We start from the raw sequence: 22615 nt of genomic DNA on the forward strand, positions 1-22615 counted from the left end.
TTTCAGTCCTCCACCTTTTTCTCTATTGTAATGAGGATTCAAATACCAGTTTCCCACAGCCCCCCAAGAAGGTGAGAGGAGAAAAAGGGACAAAAACTATGACATCTTCCCTATTGATTTTTTTCATCCCATTATTTCCTCCTGGTCTTTTGCACAAAATAACTCTCACCTCCTTCTGACCAAAGATACAAGCATCCATATATATTATACTAGTTTCCAATTGCTGTCAGAACAAACTTAGCAGCTGGAAGCAACACAAAATTATTATGTCACAGCTCTGTAGGTGAGAATTCCAACACGGGTCTCACTGGGCTAAAACGGCTGAATCATGGTGTCAGCAGGACTGCATTCATTTCTGGAGGTTCTAGGGGAGAATCCATGTCCTTGCTCACCAGAGCATTGGCAGAATTCAGTTCTGTGGTTATACAACGAAGGTTCCCACTTCCTTACTGGCTGTCAGCCAATGCCCATTCTCAGCTTCTAGAGGTCATCCACATTCCTTGGCTCATGGGCCCGTCCATCTTCAGAGCCAGCAATAATGGACAGAATCTCTTTCATGCTTAGAATCCCTCCTTCCTCTTCCTCCATTGTCACATCACTCTGACCTTCTTTTCTGCCTTCCGCTTCTAACTTTAAGGCCTCATGTGATTAGACTGAGCCCACCTAGATAATCCAGGATAATCTCCCCATCTCAAGGTCCTTAAACTTAAGCACATTTGCAAAGAACTTTTTGTCATGTGAAGAAAATTTTATAGGTTCTGGGGATTAGGATGCGGACATATTTGGAGGGGTCATTATTCAACCTACCACATATATCAGTCAATATAAAGAAATTCTTGAGGGGTCACTAGTCACCAGCTCTGTAAACAAATCCAGAATTCCAATTTGGAATCAAGTGCTGTGATATTGAAATAGTAAAAATAAAACGTGGGGGAGGGGAAATATGGAGAAAGAAAAAGGGACTTGCAATTATAGATTTTGTTCTAAGATACAGAATGGCTGCACAATTTCCAGGGAGCAATAGGAGTTAACAGATTAAATCATAACACCAAGAAAAGGAAGGCTTACATTGAAAATTCTGACAGGTTTCTAACAGGACTGCAGCCCTTGCAGACACAGCTATAATAAGACCATATACTTTCCCTATGCATCTAATGACATTTTGCTGAGTTTCAAGCAGGAAGAAGCTGAGATCTCCTTAGAATATAAATCATGTCAAAAGTAAGAGTTAAACTCCAAAATAAATTAAGTAAAACTTAAAGTGACTTTTCTAAGCCTAGCACATATAGACACAAATTGGGACCATATTGTACATAAACTGTGTGATGACAATATTCTGACAAACATGAAAATGTCTTCTTTAAATAGACAGCTATATTTTTCAGGATATTGAGCTAAAAAGAAAGAACATTGTATAATGCAGTTTCAATCAAGGGCACCTTAGTGACCACTATTATTTCTATATCATTTTTCTGCAATGTATTTGGAAGTCTATAGATATTGTGTTGATATAGCGATGGTAACTACATTGAGGCAGAGGACATGTATTCATTTACAAGTAAATGTCACTAATATCTAATGACATGCCACTCCAGAAGCTGAACATTTTCTTTAAGCAGCTGAGTCATTTTATGCTTAAGATGCTCTAAACAATATTTTGGAGGGCATATGTTCCATTGGTTTCTTTTTGTTTAAAAAAATTTAAGCTCTCCATTTTAATCATCAGTGTAAAAAGAAAGAGGAAGGAAGTGCATGGGCAGTTTGAGGAACTAAAGGACAAAGAATAAAGTGTGTTTATGCCTAGAAAAATGGGTGTACTCTACAGTGCTGCCTTAGCAGCCTGAAACTATTCAGTGTCAACACATACGAATGAAAAGTGAACAACCATACATAATATTGCAAAACATTCCTCCGTTCCCCCAGTAATAAGCACATTTTTAAATTGTTTGCTATATAATAAGAATAATGATAATAGATACTTCAGAGCACTGTGTGAAGGTCAAATCAGATAATGTAGGTAAAACAATTGGCACTGTGTCATGTACACATGTGAACACAAAGTATTTCAGATATACACAAAATTACTCAATACATTTCAGTTATTGCTATTACTAATATAATTATGAAATATGACAATTGGTTAAATAATTGGTAAACATTCTTGTGTGTATAGCAGCGTTATTTCCAGACATTAACCTCTATTTTCCTTGTTGCCATATTTTGTACTGGATATAACAAAAAGATGATTGGCTTGTTTTTTGTCTTTGCATAAGTATTTTAATATTATATAAACTAGCTTTGTTTTGGGGGGCATGTAGAAAAAGGCCCATTTCAAAAAAGAAGAAAAGGCACTGAGGTTAAAAAACTGTTCATGATTACTTACTGTTCCCTTAATTTTGGTGAAGTTCTACTGATATTTACTGTCTGGGGGGTCAAGGATACCAAATATTTTATAATGCCTTGCATAGTCCCATAAAACAAAGACTTATTTTACCTAAAATACCAATAGCATTTTAAATTCTTTTTTTAAATTATTTATTTATTTTTTGCTGTGTTAGGTCTTCATTGCTGCGCGCAGGCTTTCTCTAGTTGCGGCGAGCGGGGGCTACTCTTCGTTGCAGTGCGCATGCTTCTCACTGCGGTGGCTTCTCTTGTTGCAGAGCACGGGCTCTAGGTGCACGGGCTCAGTAGTTGTGGCACACAGGCTTAGTTGCTTCGCAGCATGTGGGATCTTCCCGGACCAGGGCTCGAACCCATGTCCCCTGCATTGGCAGGCGGATTCTTAACCACTATGCCACCAGGGAAGCCCCCAATAGCATTTTAGAAGGAGGGGAAAATGAGAAAATCTTATGACCTGAGACTTTACCATCACCATCTTGAACTCTGTGGTCAAAAATTTTAATCTCTCCCTTCCATAAATCTCAACTCCCTTGCCCTTCTCTAGTTTCATTGTACTCCCTTGGCTAAACACACCCTAGTTAAATCCAACTCTCTACCTTCTTTGTATCTACAACTGTTGAGCTGGATGTATTTGAAGAAACACATAACACCTTGTTGACTGACCTCACTTCAAATTCATGATCACTAAACTCATGTGACTCCTTAGTACTTCCTGGTCCATTTTTCCTCCTATGTTCTTGGTTGCTATTTCATATTTTCTCCTTTCTTCTTAAAATTCCAAAATCCTCCTCCCATATCCTTATGCTCAACCATTTTCTATTTTTCTAAGAACATAAAAGCCAATAGAAGAAAACTTCAACCCTTCCCACCACTTCAATTCATGTCCAAGCATATGTGTCTGTATTTTTTCCCTAGAAAGAGAGGTCTATCATTGCTGTCTCCAAATCATTTCTCCTCATTCTCTCATAAATCCACTCCAGTCAAATTTTTATACCCATCACTCTATTGAAAGTGCACTTTCCAAGGTCACCAGTAGCACCCATCGCTAAATCCAATGGTCAATTCTCATTCTGTACCTTATTTGATCCATCAGTAGTATTTGACAGAGTTGTGCACTCTTGATTAACTCAATTGGCTTTCAATACCCTCCTCTCCTGATTTTCCTTCTATCTTTCTGGCTATTCCTTCTTAGTCCCCTTTCTGGTTTCTCCTCACTTTCTTAACGTCTAAGCGTTGGAGTGTCCCAGGACTCAATCCTCAGATTTCTTCTCTTATCTCTCTTTCTCTCTTTTCTCATCTTTGTGGTTATCATATCTAGTCTCCTAGCTTAACTGACATCTGTATTGAAGATTAAAACATTTTTTAGAAATTTAGTCTAGATGCCCTCCCTTCCCTACACAGACACACACACACACACACACACACTGAACTTCAGACTTGTATGACAATTATCATCTTAACATCTCTCCTTGGATATCTAAAAGGCATTTCTAACTTAATAGAACCAGCTAGGCTGAGCGCCTGATCTTCTTCCCAAAATATGCTCTTCCCTGTCTTCCTCACTGAAGTAAACAGTAACTCTGTTCTTTCAGGTGTTCAGATTCATAACTTTGAAGTCATCCTCAACTCTCCTCTTTCTTTAAAATGTTCCACAACCAAACTCTCAACACATGTTTCTGGTTTTACCTTCAAAATAATCTATAATCAAATCACTTTTCATTACCTCCACTGCTACCACTCTGGTCCAAGCCATCATATCTACTGATCCGATGATTACAAAGCCTCTGGTCTCCCTATTTCTGTCCTGTCCTCTTCATTCTATTCTCAATGTAACAATCATATTGACCCTATTAAAATAGTTCAGATAATTACACTTTTGTGTTCAAAGCACTCCAAAGGCTTCCTATTTCATTGTGAGAAAAATCCAAAGACATTATAATGACCTAAAGGCCTACAACATTACCCCCATCCCCTTCTACATTCCCTCTCACTCACCACATACTGAATGATTTTTTTAACATTCCAGGCATATTCATGTTTTAGGGCATTTACAATTGCTTTACTCTTGCCTTAAGACCCTCTTGCCCAAGATATCCACATAGTTTGCCCCTATATCATCTTGAGTTCTTTGAATAAATATTCTATCTAAAATTATAGCATCATCAACCTACCATCACTCTTCCTATCCTCTTCCTTTATCTATTTCTCTCCTTAGCATTTTAAAAATTAATTTATTTTATTTTTATTTATTTTTGGCTGCATTGGGTCTTCATTGCTGTGCACGGGCTTTCTCTAGTTGTGGTGAGCGGGGGCTACTCTTCGTTGCAGTACACAGGCTTCTCATGGCGGTGACTTCTCTTGTTGCAGAGCACGGGCTCTAGGTGCATGGGCTCCAGTAGTTGTGGTGCGTGGGCTCAGTAGTTGTGGTGCATGGGCTTCATCGCTCCGCAGCATGTGGGATCTTCCTGGACCAGGGCTCAAACCCGTGTCCCCTGCATTAGCAGGCAGATTCTTAACCACTGCACCACCAGGGAAGCCCTCTCCTTAGCATTTATAACCACCTAACATACTGTATTTTATGTACTTAATCAATTTTCTCTTTTCTAACTAGAAATAAGCTCTATGAGGGCAGGGTTTTTTTCTGTTGTATTCACTGCTCAGAGACTAGAAAGTTCCTGATAAATGAATATATACATCGGTCATCAAATGGTAATTTGCAATGATAATTCTCTTAAGTGTCTGTCTTGAGTACTTAGATCCAAGTAATAGTATAATTAAGAGGAATAGAAGATTCCTAGATAACCATCAGGAGAATGGGGGCCACAGTTGGAAAGACATTAATTGTGTATGAAAGACAGACTTCATCTATTCCACAGATTTTTCTTAGGGCTGGATTTACTGCACTACTCAGTTACCTAGAGCAGGGGTCGCCAGAATTGGTTTTACAATTTTAGCAACAAAAATGCTTTTTAGGGTATATATACACATATATATGAGAGTACATATATACATGCATATGTATTGGGTTGGCCAAAAAGTTCTTTTGTGTTTTCCATAACATTTTACGAAAATCCCAAGTGAACTTTTTTGGCCAACGCAATACATACATGTATCTGTACACTCTCTTTTTATATGTCATGAACCCTATGGCAAAGAAAATTTGATGTTTCTAATATTTGAAAAAAAAAACAAACTATGAACTCTGGTGAATTTTGGTGATGCGAGCCAAGAGCTTTTGGCATTGGGATTGTGCTGGCTGGCATACAAGTGACAATTATCTACTCCTCTGTGCATTTCTAAGAAGTAAAGAGAGAAAGACACTTTTCACTTTACTAGGTTTACCACTTCTTGACTTTACTAGGTTTACACAGAGTCTTCTGGAACACAAACTACTGGTTACTGACCCAAATTTATTTTTCTCAAGGGATTTTTAGAAACATTTTTTGAAATGTGACAATATCTCTTTGCATCTGAGCTTCAGAACGAACTCTTCAAGTTATAGAGGCTGAACTGCACCAAGCCCATAAATAGGAAGTTGTCTTCGTCTGTGAATGACAGTCTAGAATAGTTTACATCCTGGAGTTTTCAGAAACTGACATTTGTTTAAACTTGTCTTCATTTTTTTTCTCTATGAAAAGGCTATCAACCAGATCTTTTTAACAATCTTATTTCAAAGTAGGAAACATCTCATGTTTTAATATGAACAGATTATTTTAAAAGAGGAAAGGTTTGAATTTATTCACAACTTGGTAACAGATGATCTCCATGGAAAACGCGATGGAAATGTTTACAGGAGAAACATTGTTGAGGTAAAGTAAGGTATAGTTCTCCATATTACTATGGTAGTCTTACTGAAGGTAGTCTGTTAGCATTCTTTTCTCTGGTTTAAAGGGAAGGCTGAATTCAACTCCAAGGAGAGTAGACAATTGCCAAAAAGATTTCTAAGATTGACCAAATGATTTGATATTCACGTGCATTCACATAATTACAAACCTAATAGACATAAACTGATTATAGAAACCAGATGTTGGGACTTGTATATGAAAAGAAGTAACTAACTGATTTAAGATTCTAAAAATATGTATTTTTTATTCAAAACACACTCTTTGTATTTATCTACATTTTAAGAACATAATTATACAGCTTATTTTCCTGCTCCAAAATCTAATTTCAAAACAAAGGCCTTAACCCATGTTTAGGTACAATTTGTGTTTCCAATAAGTACAATCTACACAAAGTATTCTCAATAACTTCAAAGTATTTTATAATTTTGCGACAAAAATCATGCATCATAAATAGAATATTAAGAATGGCACTTTATATTACTGTTCTTTCATTCTTTATTAAGTTAATACTCAGTGTATTAATAAAATAAAATAATAATTTCCATTAAGAGTGAAAATGGATCTCTTATATCCCTCCATGATTCAATACTAACTAGCATTTATCATGATAATACCTGTAGTTGTAATGTAGATTATTATATAATCTGAAGAAAATGTCTTTTATATTTCAACCATTAACTAATACCTACTTGTAACATAGCATTATTCATTACACATTCCAGAGAAGCAAAAGTCTACTTATTGCAAAACTACCTCAAGGCTATTCAGATAACCATGTGTCTCCATCCTCATTTCAAGGAACATCATTTTAATTACAGGGATTACTTAATATTTACATAATGTGCCAGAATATGCTCAAGGCAGCCCTAATGTATGAAAGGCATGTATTGCCCTAAAGGATATTCTCCTATCCTCAAACTGACATGAAAACAAAGAAGAACAGTTTTCATAAATTATAAACAATAAAGTTTCTATCTCTACAATGGTGTTTATTCCATAGAATGTAGCTGCAGGTTACTGTAGTTGTACAACTAGAGACTCCATTTGCTAGCTGATTTGTGGTTATCCATCATGTGTAAAACAGAATTTGCTTACTGATTCATGATTTCTGTCATATATTGAGCTCATTTTTGCTCTGCACAGTAGGGCATCGACAACCATTATTGTCCTTGTTCATCCTGAATCAGTAGGCAGCAATTTGTTTATGGTCACTGATTCTGTTTCTTCTCTAGATACTTTTTAAAAACCAAAGAGAAAAATAAGTGATAAGCCTCTTCCTCCAGATTCAGTTAGTCAACTGGAATCTATCATATAATTTTGCATATTAAACCAAATTATTTTTATGGGACTATCAAGGGAAACCAAAGGGATAAATAATAATCCAGTTCCTATTACATACCAGATGTTTTATGTATTATTAAATGAAATCATCATGATAATTCTATGAGGTAGCATTTACAATCTCCATTTTATAACTAAAGTGATGAAGGATATGAAGTGAAAGAATTTTTCTAAAATCTCACAGCTAGTAAATGTTAGGTTTAAAAAACAAAATCAGGTCTGTTTGACTCCATCATTTTTGCTATTATACTATACAACCTTGAGAAATATATATGCGCTGGGTACCCTAGCATTCTCCAGAAATGCATTATTGTGGCATGGAGTGGCAAAACGGTATTTCTAGTTACTTCTTACTGAGGAAAAAAAAGACTTATGGATATGGGGGAGTGGTCTAAATCAGAAGCTTTGATATTGGGTTACATTTGCAGCTAGCATACTGTATATAACCCTTTATGAATCTATTGGGAATAAAAACCTCTAATTTGGATAATCCCTTGGGGTCCTATTCAGTCTTTTACCTCCTGGAAGATAACACAGGAGACAATCTAGATGATCTTAGGTTTGGTAATGAGTTTTTAAATACAATACTATAGTTATGAAAGAAAAATAAATAAGTGGGACTTTATTAAAATTAAAAATGATCTGTGCGATTGGGATTGACATGTATACAGTGATGTGTATAAAACTGATGACTGATTAAAAAAAAAATGATCTGCTCTGCAAAAGACACTGTCAAGAGAATGAGAAGCAAGTCACAGTTTGGGAGAAAATATTTTCAAAAGACGTATCTGATAGAGAACTTATTACAAAACATACAAAGAACGTTTACATCTCAGCAATAAAAATATCAACAATCCAGTTTAAAAAATGGGCAAAAATATGAACAGACTACTCGCCAAAGATTTTATACAGATAGCAAGAAAGCATATGAAATGATGCTCAGCATCATACATCATTAGAGAATCAAGAATTAAAACAATGAGATACCACCACACACCAATTAGAATGACTAATACCTATAACCTGACAACACCAAATACTGGCAACAATGTGGAACAACAGGAACTCTCTTTCATTGTTGGTGGGAATGCAAAACAATACAGCTAAATTGGAAAGACACTGGCAGTTACATATAAAACTAAACATTCTCTTCCAATAACCTAAAGGGACTGAAAACTTAAGTCCACAAAAAATTCTATATCCACAGTAAAACCTACCTGTGGATGATTGCAGCAGCTTTATTCATTTTTGCCAAAACGTGGAAGCAACCAAGATGTCCTTTAGTAAGTGAATAGATAAATAAATTGTAGTGTAGCCCCAAAATGGAGTATTTCTCAGCGCTAAAAAGCAATGAACTATCAATTCACCAAAAGAAATGAAGAAACCTTAAATGTATCTTACTAATTGAAAGAAACCCACCAGGAAAGGCTACATACTTATGATTCCAACTACATGACATTCTGAAAGACAAAACTATGGAGACAGTAAAGAAGAAAATGGCCTATCACATTTTTGCCGCTTCTTCTAAAAAATACAGATTATGAAAGTAACACGTGTATTGTCAAATAGGTGCTGCCAAAGCAGTGTCATGTCTATTCAGAAAGACAGCCAGACCTAGGACATCATAATAAACATTAAAAATGCTTTAAAATGCGTACACCTCTCTCCACGAGAATATTTTGGAAATCAGCAGACTAAACAGCACCTAGTCAAACATTTAAATTAAAAGCCACAGCTGACCAAATATTATTGTATCTGTTTATTTTATTATCTTGAAAGACAGCTGCTTCCTACGTGAAAGCAAATTAAACTTAGTTAACAAACTTCTTTAATTTGACGGCATGAACTCAAAATTGATGTTTCAAAACAAATGTCACAATTTTAACTTACCTTGACCATTATGTAAACAACCTGCCCTTTTTCATGTGTTGCATAGAAAAAATGGAAAGAGATCTGCATGGAAGTCAGGGGGTCATAACTCTAACGTCAGCCTGGTCTCTGGAGAAGCTGTGTATCTTTGTTCAAGTGACTTCATCTCTCACAGCCTCAGCTTCCATCCCATGTACTCTCAACGTGCAAAATAGATAAATACACCTGGTCTAAGAAGGAAAAGGGCTCCCTGTCTGCTCCATGCCTGCTGTCCCAGCACAGGAAGACCACACAGAACACAGTGTGAAAACCATTTAATAGAATATGGTTCAAATGATTTCCAGTTCTGAAATTCTTTGTTTCTGTGTAAATACTCGAAACAGCATAACTCCCTCCTGATTCACAGAGAACAAGACTTTTACTCAAACAATGCTGCTCAGGCTCATACAATTTGAGGGCTGGAAAAGAATTTGGCAGACTATTCAGGTCATCTGCCTGGCTCTGAATGGATGTGGCCTTAAATGATCCCAGAATTATTTTTTACAATATTTAGAAAATCCAGACAGGCACTTCTGAAGAAATCCCAACCAAGTTCTTTTTCTACACTTCAAAACTTTTTTATTTAGGAGAATTCTACCTATATTTCCTCTGTTCATCTTCTATGGAAACAGAAATAATAACTATTCACATAGAGCATCTGTTTATTCACTCTACAGGGGATTATTAAGCTCCTAAACAACACTAAGCCATCTCCTAAGTCCTAGAAGTACAAAGGTGAACAGAACCCAGTTGCATCCAAGAACTCACAGTTTAGGGAGGAATATTTTTGTATGCTGGGTGGTGGGAAGTCTCAGGGAAAGAGCACAAAGGAAGGCCTAACTCAGCCTGTCCTGGGAGATGGGGTCAGAAAATTTTCCTATAGAAATCAATGCTTGAACTGCATTCTGAAGGATGAATACAAGTTAGTCACTCAGGAAAATGGTACAAGAGAATCTCAGACAAAAGGAAAATGTGAGATAGGAAAGAATGAGAGAGCATGGAATACATATGGGCATTTGAATGGCTGGACCACAGAGTTCCTTCCTGAGTACAAGACCAGAATTGTCTCAGAGACCTCACTGTATCGTTAAGACAGTGTGGTGGACTGAGGCAATCAAATTTGAGTTTTATAAAGATCTTCCTCCATCAGGTATGTGAATAAAGTATTAGAATGGGAAGGCTGGAGGTAGAAAGTTAGATGGCTTTTTCTGTAATTTAGGTAAGAAATGATGTGGGCTCAACACTGACTATTCAGTGTCTTAAATCATTTTAGTTGCTTTGCTCTGAAACCTCCCACATTTTCTATGGCTGGGTGTATGTACCATCAAGGCATCTGGGTATGGACAATAGCTCAGCTGAGAAACACTTGTTTTGTCAATTGGTATCAAGTAGCCTCTTTACCATACTTTGTAGAGTTATTATTTCATTGTTAGTAGTCGGCTGATTGTATTATTCTGTTTGGTGTTAGAATCATAAAATTTTAAATCTGCAAGAGACTTTCTAATTCATTTGGTCTGTTTGTTTTCATACCGTGTTTCTCCAAAACCTAGTTTTCTTTTGGGGAAACCACAGATGAGGCTATGGAATAAAATGCAGACAGAGCTCCTGGCCTTGTCAACCAGTATAACCAGGACCGGCCCTGCCAGTCATTGTAACCAGCACCATTCCTGTCTCCCCTGGTAACCAGCACCAGCCCTGTCACCCACTTGAACGATTTTTCTTGATTTTGTGTGTTCTAATTAAGATTCTGTTTGCAAAACAGGATCTCTTGCTAAAGTTATAACCTCTCCCTAACTTCACCAATAAAAAATTCAAACACAATGAAGTTAAGGGCCTTGCTTGTGTTTATACTTAGCTAGTGGGCAGCAGAGCTCAAGTAGCAAAACTGTTAACACATTCAGGAAGAGTTGGAACCTCTTCTAGAATCTGAAACTGTCCTTAATCCCCAAGTCATATTCTGATCTTGCCAAGTTTCCTCATTCCAGATATTAATGGCAGGGCATTTTAGACTTCCTGTTAAAAAAGAACACAGCTTATTTCTAAGAGGCATTTTCTTCCCATGTGAATATGTATGTTTGTGCGTATTGTGTGTGAGTGTTTCTGTTTGTAATGAGATGGATATACAGATTTGGATTTACATATTTTGTGGTAGCTAAGAAAATATTATAATAGGGTTCCATTGCACAGGCTAAACTATTACTATTGGGTAAAAAAAGTCAACCTCTGAATTCAGAGTAAAGCATGCGGTAGGATTTTTTTTTTCTTTTTTAAGCTTTGGGAAGTTTCACTCTCTGGAATCATCTATAGATACTTAATTCATCAGCAGTAATTTTTTAAAGTAATCATAAAAGAGCGGCTCTCAAAATTTTATGCATAAAGAATCACTTGGGGAGGTTGTTTAAAAATGTAGATTTCCACACATTTCCCCCAGATCTCCTGACTGAGTGAATCTAAGATAGGGGTCAGTAATGTCCACTTTCAATAAAGACCCCAGGTGACTCTGATGTGGGCCTGAGCACCGCACTTGAGAGACTGATGTAGCTCTAACTAGATTTTAAAAAGGGGTTGATGTAAATGGTTTTGCTGAACCCCTTAACCTGGCTTGTCTCTTTTAAGTAAAATTATCGTACCACACGAGTCAGGGACATGGAACCAAACCCCATCCCTGCTAAGTCTTACAGGATCAAGTGGTCATAGGGTTCATTCCCAGCACAGTTTATATTTTCTTTAGCCTAAATATCTTTCACCAGATACAAAGTTCATGTGTTTGGCACAACAGAAAGTTATTTCTTGTTCCAAACACTTACTCTATCCTTCATCCTCCAAATATCTGCTAGACAGTGAGATCCATTAAACTGCTGTGTTGTTTCCTGTGTAAAAGTTTCAAAAGAGTTTCTCATCAAGAGCAGAATTAAGATTAGATATTAACATAATCAAATTTTATCTCTACATGTGTTTTGAAAGAAAAGCAAAAAGCATTTTGACTTTTATACAAAACCATCACATCTTAATTTAAAATTATTTGATATAAGACAATGCTCCTATTCATTTTTTTTCCCCCTGTGATGATAAGTAAAAATAAGCTTAAGGCAGTAAATGGCCTCGGAGACCTTCAATGGCCTGCCAAGCTTTGTGCTTGTGGGTTATTTCCAGCTCCATTTCATTATAAAGGACTTATTTCAAGGACACTGGGGCTGATAATCATGTCAAACCCAGCCTCAGAAGAAAACTGGAAAAAAGGGTATTTACTCAAAGACCAAACCACGTCTTGATAGATTTGGACTAGAAGAGAGAGGTCCTAATAGATAGTTACTTTTTAAATCAAAACACCCTAAAAAATGAAATATATATGAGCAGATTCTTCTTTTCCTTTTCTGCTCTATTTCTCCCTCCCTCCCTCCCTCCCTCCCTCCCTCCCTCCCTCCCTTCCTTCCTTCCCTCCCTCCCTTCCTTTCCTCTCCTGTCCTTTCCTTTCCTTCCTTTCGTTATGGGTAGTTTTTCTAAAATTTCAATGAATAATGTCTGACCTCAAAATAGGCCCAGATGGAATTAATAATAATAGCTAATACTGAGTGCTTATTATTTATCAAGCAATGTCTTAAGTGCTGTATATGTATTAAATCCTCAAAATAACTCTGTTGAAATGGCTATTAGTATTATCTCCACTTTACACATGAGGAAGCAGTGGCACAAAAAAACTATAACTATATTATATGATCCCACAGCTACTGTCTGTAAGAACTAAAGTCAACATAATTCCCTATTCCTATGTTAAGTCTGGGAGCAAGCATAATTTCCAACCCCTATTGCTGAAATATTTATGATAAGAGCTCTGGGACCTGCTTCAGTGTGGTGGAGGGAGGGAGGTGTAGGGGAATAGGTGTGATTATAGTTGAAATAAGATCGTCCATGAGTAGATAATTGTTGAAGCTGGATGGTAGGTTCATTATACTAGTCTCACTACCTTGCATATACTTGAAACATTTTATTATAAAAAGATTAAAATATATGGGAAACTAAATAAATAAATAAATAATTCTGTAAACAAGCTCCAAGAAAACCTGGTTCCTGGATTGTGATCTGTCTCAACCAGCTTACTTATATACTAATAGCATGCTCTTCAACACTTCAAGACTCTTGAGACAAATCCAAAGCTATGGTATCATAAATTCTGCCCACTTGCCTGCAATGCAAGATGCACCTTGAAGTCACCCAACCTTTCCCCTACTGGGATACTGCCCACGAGTATCCTCCTCTGATCTTTCCTTTCCTTCTGAGACACAACTAAGACTTTGTCAAGGTGGCTGGTGTTTTCCCTTACTGCAGTAACTTCATAAACTTCGTTTTGCTTGGTGAATAGGTTTTTTCAGGATATATTTGGGAGGTTGGCAACTGACAGCTGTCTAATAATTATTAGGAATTAGAAGACTGTATTTTGTTATAGACTTAATAAATAACCTGTTCTCCTCTAATTCTTCTCAAACCAGAGATATCACTACCGCAGAATAAGGATATTGATATCAACCTTCAGTAACTACTTAAAGAATTTTTGACATTTCCTTAAAATAGAAATCCAAAAACGAAAGTATTTATGCTTGTGTGATTCTTAAAGCAAAGAGCTTTACAAAAGTTCTCTACAAATAAAAAGAAGTCTCTGACTAGTTTCCCTAACTCACATCAAATATAAATTGTGAGATTTAAATTGTGAGGATTAAAATAATTAATTTTTAAAAAACAGTTGTTTGTATATTACAAACTTCTTTAATGTAAAAAAAATATTGATATTCTGAAATTTTACTCAATCAGGAGACCAAGACTGGGCAATTTAAACACTGAAAACAACAAACAAAAACTAAGACAAAAAAACAAAACCGGAAAAAAACCTAGTTATCTCAGAATGATGTAGCTTTCTTCCTGATAAAGGAAACGTCACATGGTAAATATTTCAGGTGTGAACACACAAGGCACAAGGAGGTCCCGTTTCTTTGGAAATAGCTGTAAATATATTCATCTGAGTAAAACAATCATCTGTGTCTAGTCATGCATGCTCTCTGCTCCCGTGGCTGTCACTGCTGTCGATCTGAACTTGAGAGGTAATGGCCTCATGATTCAAGGAAACTGCTGAAGTGTGTACTCAGGCTTCAGTTGAAGAGATGGGTTCATTTATCATCATAATAAGCTATTACCATCGAGAGGTCACAACTCATTGAAGAGACAGTCAGTCAAATTGGCTCAATTCCGTCAGCTTTCTACGTGACTCAAGGAGATAAGCACTCTTTCACAGGTAATTTTCAATCACCCAACAAACTACCTGTTCAATAATTCATCACATTTCAGATTGGGATCTTATCACATAGCTCCTTTTTCCATGTGGCAAATGTTGAATTTTAGCTACTTGGAATCTCTGACCTAGGTAACAGAGGGAGAGCTTCAGAAAAAGTAAGGTGAGAGGGTGTCTGCTTTACTCAACTACTACTGTTGGAAGTGACGAGAAGACCTCAGTAATATAAATGTAAGCTTTATGCTTCCCCCATATGCCCTGCTGACAATAACAGAATTTCCTGAAACTACCTGGTAAGATAAGAGTGCTATTGGAATCCTTGTGATTAATTAAGCATGACAACCATTTTTAGCTTATAGAATTGAGGCACTTAAGTGATCACATCAAAGCAGTAATCTTTACAACAAAGTCTAGAATAGAAAATTATTATTTCTTCCTTTTCGACCTCTGTATCTTTTATTTTTTATCTTACTGCACTGTCCAAATCTTCTAGTACAATGTTAAATAAAAGTGGTCAGAGTGAAAATTGTTTGCGATCTTAAAGAATTCTTTCAACATAGATGCTATTCATTTTTGTGTAGATACTCTTCATCAGATGAAGCAGTGCCTTTCCAATCCTAGTCTGCAAATTTTTTAAAACATCATGAATCATTATTTAATTTTAACTATTTCTTTTTCTACCTCTATTGAAATATTTTTTCCCTCTCCTTTAATCAGTCAATATTGTCAATTACTTACACTGATTTTTTGATATTAAACCAACACTGAACTCCTATGATAAAAGTAACCTGGCCAATTTAGTTTTACCATTTTTATACATTATGGATTCTATTGTTCATGCTTTGGTTAGGATGTTTGCATCTATTTTCATGAATGAGTTTGGACAGGGATTTCCTTTTTCATACCTCCCTGATGTCCAGCATACTAAGCCACATAAAATTGCTTGAGGAGTAGTCCTCACTGTTCTGTTCTCTGGAAACCTTGTAAGATTGAAAAAAATTTTTAAGGTTTGAAATGTGATCGAACAAAATAAACAGAAGTAAACAAACTACTTGTTTTCTTTATGGGAAGAAGTTTTTGGCTACTGGTTCAATTGCTTTAAAATTCATATCACTTTTCACATTTTTCCGCTTAAGTCAGTTTTATTAATTTTCATTATTCTAGAAATTTGACTTTGAGTCCTCATAGGTGGGCTAATTTTGCATAATAGACATTACCAGAACTATGGGCAATAAATGAGTTCTTGAGTTCTTTTGTTTGCTTTTTAATAAATATGTTTCCTCATTTGCCCCTAACAATTCATTTGGTTTATTCTTGACAACAGATCTTCTTCTAGTACTACTCCATCACCAAATCATTTTTTATATGATCTCATTTATGGAATAAAAATTCAATCACAGTTGATTTATCCTATTTACTTTTATGGCCCTACCATTCACCACATACATAATACTTTCTTAATTAATCCATTTAATCTAAGACTTAAATTGGAGGATATTAAGGATGAGGGAGAGAGTTTGACCTTTACTTCTGAATGATTTTGAGGAATGTGGAGCAAAGAAGTCAGAAATACAAATTATGCTGATAAAAGGAGAGTGGATCATGCTTATTAGTAAGTTTTTAGTTTTTTTTTAACCAAGATTGAAATCATCTTTCAATTCTAACTTAAATCCCAACTCAAGAGTCATTTCTGAGCAATCTAATGAAAACTATTCTGTTGCTGTTAAAAATGTAGCATTGATCACAAAATATTTGTGAAGTTCCTTTTATGTAACAAGGACTACCCTGTCCTGTAAATCTCAAACATCAATCTCCTTCAAGTCCACAGCTTTAATTAGGGATCTGAGGGGTAGAACTGAAAGTCAAGCAAACACAGCAAAGAAATACCAGAGATTACTTTTAGAACCAGATGCTATTTTGCCAGCAGCCTCATAATGTGCATCTTAAGCGAAACTATAGGTATTCTTGGCAACTACATGAAACAATTTAAAAGCTTCTCTAAGCTAGAAACAGAAAAAGACACTATAATGTTGTAGAAAATAAGCATTGTTTTGTAAAAACCCAATCACACAAGATTAATTTAATAACACTCAGAGAGAGATTTTCAAACCTTAATGGTAATGTGGGAACAGTAGATAGGCCAAGCCAGATTCTCAGGGAACTTTACGGATGGGAAGAGAATTGCTTTTGGAAGCTGCACTATCTATTTCAGACCACTAGGGTAACCTTAAGTAAATGACCATTTCAGTGCTCCAATAGCACTTAGTTTACTAAAGCAGTAAATTATTCCAACTCTGAAATACCCAAACTGTTTCTCAATAGCTGTAGCCTGTAGCAAATCAGCAGGACTCTTTGTCCTCTAGCTCTTTCCATTCCTGCCTAGTTTCATGCTTAAACAACTGCCCTAAAACCAAGCATTAACATGGGCCAAGCATTTTGAAAAGAAGCTGCTGCCTAGTAGAGCCCTGTGGGTGCCTGACTTAATTCTCTTTGAATATTTAGAATGGAGGGGGGCAGGGAATTAACACTCGATTGTGACAATTGTGCTAAATACTCACTCACATATGAGAAAAAAGACATTTTCAAGATTGCTGTTGAGGAACTAACTCATAGTTGAGATTGTAACCCAGCAAGACCCTCTGGGGCCTTCTCAGGACAGACCCCTTCCCCCATGTCCTCTGCTGGCCTCTTGTTTGTAGAAAACCTGTAGTCTCCCAGGCCTCCCCTGAGTCACAAAAGCCTGGCTCAAGAATTAATGATTGAAAGGATGTGAACATGTAGTGAAAAAAATAGCAGTTGGGCCAGGAGAATTGGTAAGAATTTAAACAATAAATCAGCCATATGACAGTCACAGAATCTTTAGTTCCTCCCTGAAGCACCTAGATAACTGTATCTGATGCACATTTCCTGAGTTGTTTTACAGATGCTAAAACCCCCACCAAATGGAAGAAGTTAACTACTTAATGACCATAAGCTCATAGCCCCCAGACATATTGAACCTGAAGATTGATAATGTTAAGCCCTGTGACACTGCCCTGTTATCTCGCCATCAACCAATCAGAGAACTGGGCACAGGCTGATCACACACCAGGCAACTCCCCTCCATCACTTTGCCTTTAAAATCACTTCCAGGATTTTGGGTCTTTTAAGCATGAGCCACCCCATTCTCCTTGCTTGGCCCTGCAATTAACCTTTCTCAGCTCCAAACTCTGATGTCTTGGTTTGTTTGGCTCCACTGTGTGTTGGGCACAAAAACTTGCAATTGACAAAAAGATCATGGAAAATTTTTAAATGGGTAGTATAAAAATATGCTACCTTTTTCTAGGCCTCATCCACTATCCACATACATAACTATATTCACTTATGTACTCCTCATTAGTCCAAAGAGGAACTGCAGTCAATAAAAATGTTTCTTAAGGTGAAAAGTATTCCTTTGCTAAATTGGCTAGTGCTCTTCAGTTTAATTATGATCAGGCAGGTTTCTATGTTAGCAAAGTGTATCCCAAGTGAGAGTAGTTTTATTATTTGGGGTTAGGTTACCAAAAAAAAGGAAGACTGGCATGTGGCACCTTCACTATAACAATATGTACAGCACATCTCCCTTCTGTTATAAGTGGACTTATAACCAAGTAACTTGGAAAATGTTTGAAAATTGGTTATATAAATATTTAGGAAAAGCTAATAGCGTCTCATAAATATATACATTTTTTGACTTAGGAATTAACAATAAAAAGGCAGAGGAGGGATTATGTATGTACCCACAGCTCCCTGGTCATGGATGTAAACGAAATTCAGTATCTAAGCAGATATACTAGTTTCTTGATATACTATTTCTGTCAGATTCTGGCAATGGCTCTGATTCCTACAGCAATTACTGGTAAAGAACTTAGCCTCAACTATTTAGAAAAGTGGCTTTACTGGATTTACAAACAAGGCCTTACAATTTTCCATTTCCTTAGCAAGATATTAAATCAACCAAGCTAAGCATGTCATCATGACTGTAATTTATGTGATATGACATGACAGTTAAGATGTACTGTGGTAATCTGTGAGAGCTGGCAGTATTATTGTAGTATCAAAAATTTATATGGTTCAGTTATTAAGGCAAATTGTTTCATTCATACTGAGATATCTGACCGTAAACCACAGAGGGATTTCACATTACATTAAAAAATGTCTTCCATATTCAAACAATCTGCACACCCTGTTACGATTATTTTGTTCACTGAATGGAAACTGAAGCACAGGCAAGCACAGCTTTTTGATGTGAAAATGATCTGTGGGGGACATGAAGCACTTCATTGTGGGTGGATATAAGAAGCAGTTCAGCCAGGATAGGGGAAGTTATCTCTGGGAACCAACAACTACGAACAGGATGTCCAAATCATTTGCTCTGATGCTATTTAATATTGCATTTGCTTGCTTTCCTTCTGTCAGTTTGATTTTCAGCCAACAGAAAGAAAAAGCATATGAGCAAAGAAGAAATGATGGAAAATATGGTAAAGAATATTCTATTTAAAAACTATCTGTAAGTAAATTTCCCCATTGTAAGAAAAGTAAGACCTCTGAAACTCATCCAATGGCTCTTCTCTAAACTCCTCAGAGCAGTTAGAAAAAAGACAGTTTATGTATGTATTTATTTTTTTTGGCAATTTTAAGCTATAGACATTCAAGTCGTATGTGCTATTTTATTCTTGTCGGGGATTCAGGAAGTTCCTAAATAGAATAGGATAGAAGGACTTCTTGTTGGAAAGGGCTTTGAAGTAAAAGTTTAATTGGATTTTACTACAGATAGAAAATTTTATGCAATATACACTGTCTCTTTAAAAATACATATTCAATGAAAATGTGTTTTATTCATTTACACATTTTTCATAATGGTATTCAGAAGCGTGTAAAAATAAGAAACAGGCCATGAATTAAAATGTTTTCAGTCAGCTAAAACCACTAGTTCCCATTCATATGAACTAGTAAGGTTTTCTATCTCAATACTCACATGCCACTAACTATTAATACATTTTTATTTATTTAATCAATGAAGATTTCTTCAAAAGTAATGCTATATTCTTATAGGTGAAAACTAGGCTTAAATAGCATCAATTTGCTAACGAATTTTTCTCGGACTCTCACAATTTCTGGTGTGATTAGGTGACAACTATTAGCTGAAAAGGTATTAAGTTCCACAGACCAAGCAAATATTCCCACTTAGAATTACTATATCAAATTTTGTTTCCAACAAAATTGTTAAGCAAAATAAAATAAAATAAAATGATAAAAGCCAAGGAACCTATCTAGATAAAGTTAATCCACAACAGGCTGGGGGCGGGGGGAAGCACCTGCATTTCTGAGATTGCTACATTTGTTTATCTGTGTGTGTTTTTATATGTGTGTGAGTGGGCTTGGAAACAAACATGTGCTTTCAGTCTGGCACTTCTCTTAGGGTAGTTCTCTTCCTGAGCTCCAGGAAATATGGTGTTTATATAAGCTTCATGGCAAGCATTAAATTAGTTGTGTAATAAATTTCATTTCCAGTTAACATTCAGACAAGGTAGAAAAAGTAGCTCTCTTGAATATCAGTTTTGAAATGAAATAGAAACGGATGAGAAAAACTTCAGTAAGTATTGCACCATCGACAACTCTAGAAAAACAGCTATTTCAGGTAAACATAACACCGTCTCTTCCAATATCTATAATTTGTTTTGCAAGAAAATATCCTAGAGGTTTCATTAATTTATTTGTAGATTCAAAATGTTGACACAGAACAGCAACTACGTAGAGTTGTGAAGTAGGGATGCTGTGGCCCACGGGGCAGGGCAGAAATGTCCAACTTAATCTGATTCAGCTGTTTCCAGCAATTCAATACAGTATATATTTGATTTTATCTTTCTTTAAAGAAAGACTAAATAAAACCTATTATTCTTATTGATCAGTTGAAGCAAAGTAGCAAGAAGCAAGCACTATCTGGACTTACTTTGTTTCCCAGATACAGAGCTGGCGCGCTCCAGTAGTAGCTCTGGGGCAGGGCTCGTCGGGCCTCCACGCTGCTGATGCTGATCTGCTGATGTGGATCTAAGTCATCCTGCTGCGGAGTCACTCGAATGTGGCCAGAGATGTCAGTCAGATACCAGCCACTCATGTCTTGTATCTTAAAGAAAACACACAACCATCGTTACTTAGGAAAAAAAAAAACCCACCCACTTCTTTTCTCTTTCATATTCCTGTAGTGTTCATTTTTTGAAAATTAAAGACGCAAAAACTATGAAAGTTTAGAAGAATATGAGAGTTGTGAATATCATTAAACTTATCAGATGTTCTCAACTTTAGGTACCAATTATTTTTTTGCTTGATGTTTCTAAGAGTTTGGATGGTACGATATAGTAACCTGCTTTTATTGATCCAATGTGCTTTTTTAAAATCATGATTACAAATACTTCTTTCTTAAAAATAGAAACTCATTCAAAATCACACGTAATGTTATATAAATTATCAAATAGTTGAACTTTGATTTTCATGTTTTTCACTCCACTAGTAATTTCCCGTTTCTTATAGAAAAAATTATTTCAAAAGGTGTTACGTATGTGTTTGTAAAGCAGAGGAAGAAAAAAGATATGAAAGGTAGCTTTTCATTTAATATTTCCTTCCTTTTCATATATTTAAACTTTGAGGCTCAAGGGCATTTGAATCTACCAGCTCACAATACTGTACCTATTCCTTCCCATGAGGTTGGAAGTGTTGTAGGAACTCCTAGCCTAGATCCTTGGCCCAGAGAAGGAAGGAGCCTTTAAGGAGGAATTAGGGAATACATGATGATTTGCTTTTCCATGTTTATACTCCAGCCATGGGTGGGCACATAGCTACAATTCAAAACCATCCAACCTCGTCAGGACAAAACACTGGATACTGGGGTTTGTGGCTACCAGGGGCCCACTAAATGTGTGTGAGCTGCTTGGTGTTGTAGGTGATGGGGAGCAGACTGGTAATGGTGATAATATGTGGATGAAATATTTTTAAAAATTTCTTCATGTAGAGGTCATTTGATTCTGCATCTCCCAAAGCTGTGGAATTGCTGGGACTGCCCTGGTCAAAGAAAGAGAGATTAAGTAAAAGCTTATGGGATAGCCACACTACAAGATACATATTACTTCCTTCTCTTCCCTTTCCAACATCATCATCAGACACTCTAAGACAGCACAGTGAGATTCAGAGAAAGTTCTTTCCAGAAGACCTACTGAAATGGAAATATCAATGGACCTAGTTTCTGAAGAACAAGGCTGAGTTCTACCTCTGTTCCTCTGCTAACCATAAAACTTTAGTACATTAATGGAACAGTCTAGAGGGTGAGGTGCGACTCTACAAACAAAAGAAAGAAGTTAGACCAGATGTTCACGTGTTGTTGGTTCTATATAATCTGCTCCAAAAGCTATGCATTTGATAAAGTATGTATAGGTTCAAATTTAGGTATGAGAGTACAATCAGAAACTACTCATAATATTTCAGACTTTAAAAGCAATACAGGCAGAGAAAATTTTCATAGTTGTGTTAAGGATTAGTTAGCTGACTGAAGTTGAAAGGCAAGAGTAGTGTTTGGAAGACAGTTTTATTAAAATAGTGATCTTTGTAAAACCCAACCCTAACCATAACAGTCTCCTGCTAAAATCCTCCAGTGACTCTCCAAGGATAAGAACTCAACTTCTCAGTAAACTCAGCCCTATATGGTATAGTTTCTCATTCACTCTGTAGGTCTCTCTTTCTTTTCCCAGCCTGTTTCCTGTTACTCTGTACTCCTAAGTGCTGCCACATAGGCTATTTGAAATTCCCAAAGGTCCTCTTTTATAAGGAG

General features: G+C 36.3%; 1 protein-coding gene across 1 annotated transcript in view; it reads right to left on the bottom strand.

Annotated features, from left to right (window-relative positions):
• Positions 1–22615, bottom strand: part of LAMA2 (laminin subunit alpha 2) — a 627718-nt gene that overhangs the window by 283735 nt on the left and 321368 nt on the right. The window contains exon 12 of the mRNA XM_061207556.1: positions 20747–20920. Coding sequence (XP_061063539.1) covers positions 20747–20920 — 174 coding nt within the window. The remainder of the gene's footprint in view (positions 1–20746; positions 20921–22615) is intronic.

The sequence above is a fragment of the Eubalaena glacialis genome, chromosome 12, assembly GCF_028564815.1.
Source record: "Eubalaena glacialis isolate mEubGla1 chromosome 12, mEubGla1.1.hap2.+ XY, whole genome shotgun sequence".
NCBI classification, from domain to species: Eukaryota; Metazoa; Chordata; class Mammalia; order Artiodactyla; family Balaenidae; genus Eubalaena; species Eubalaena glacialis.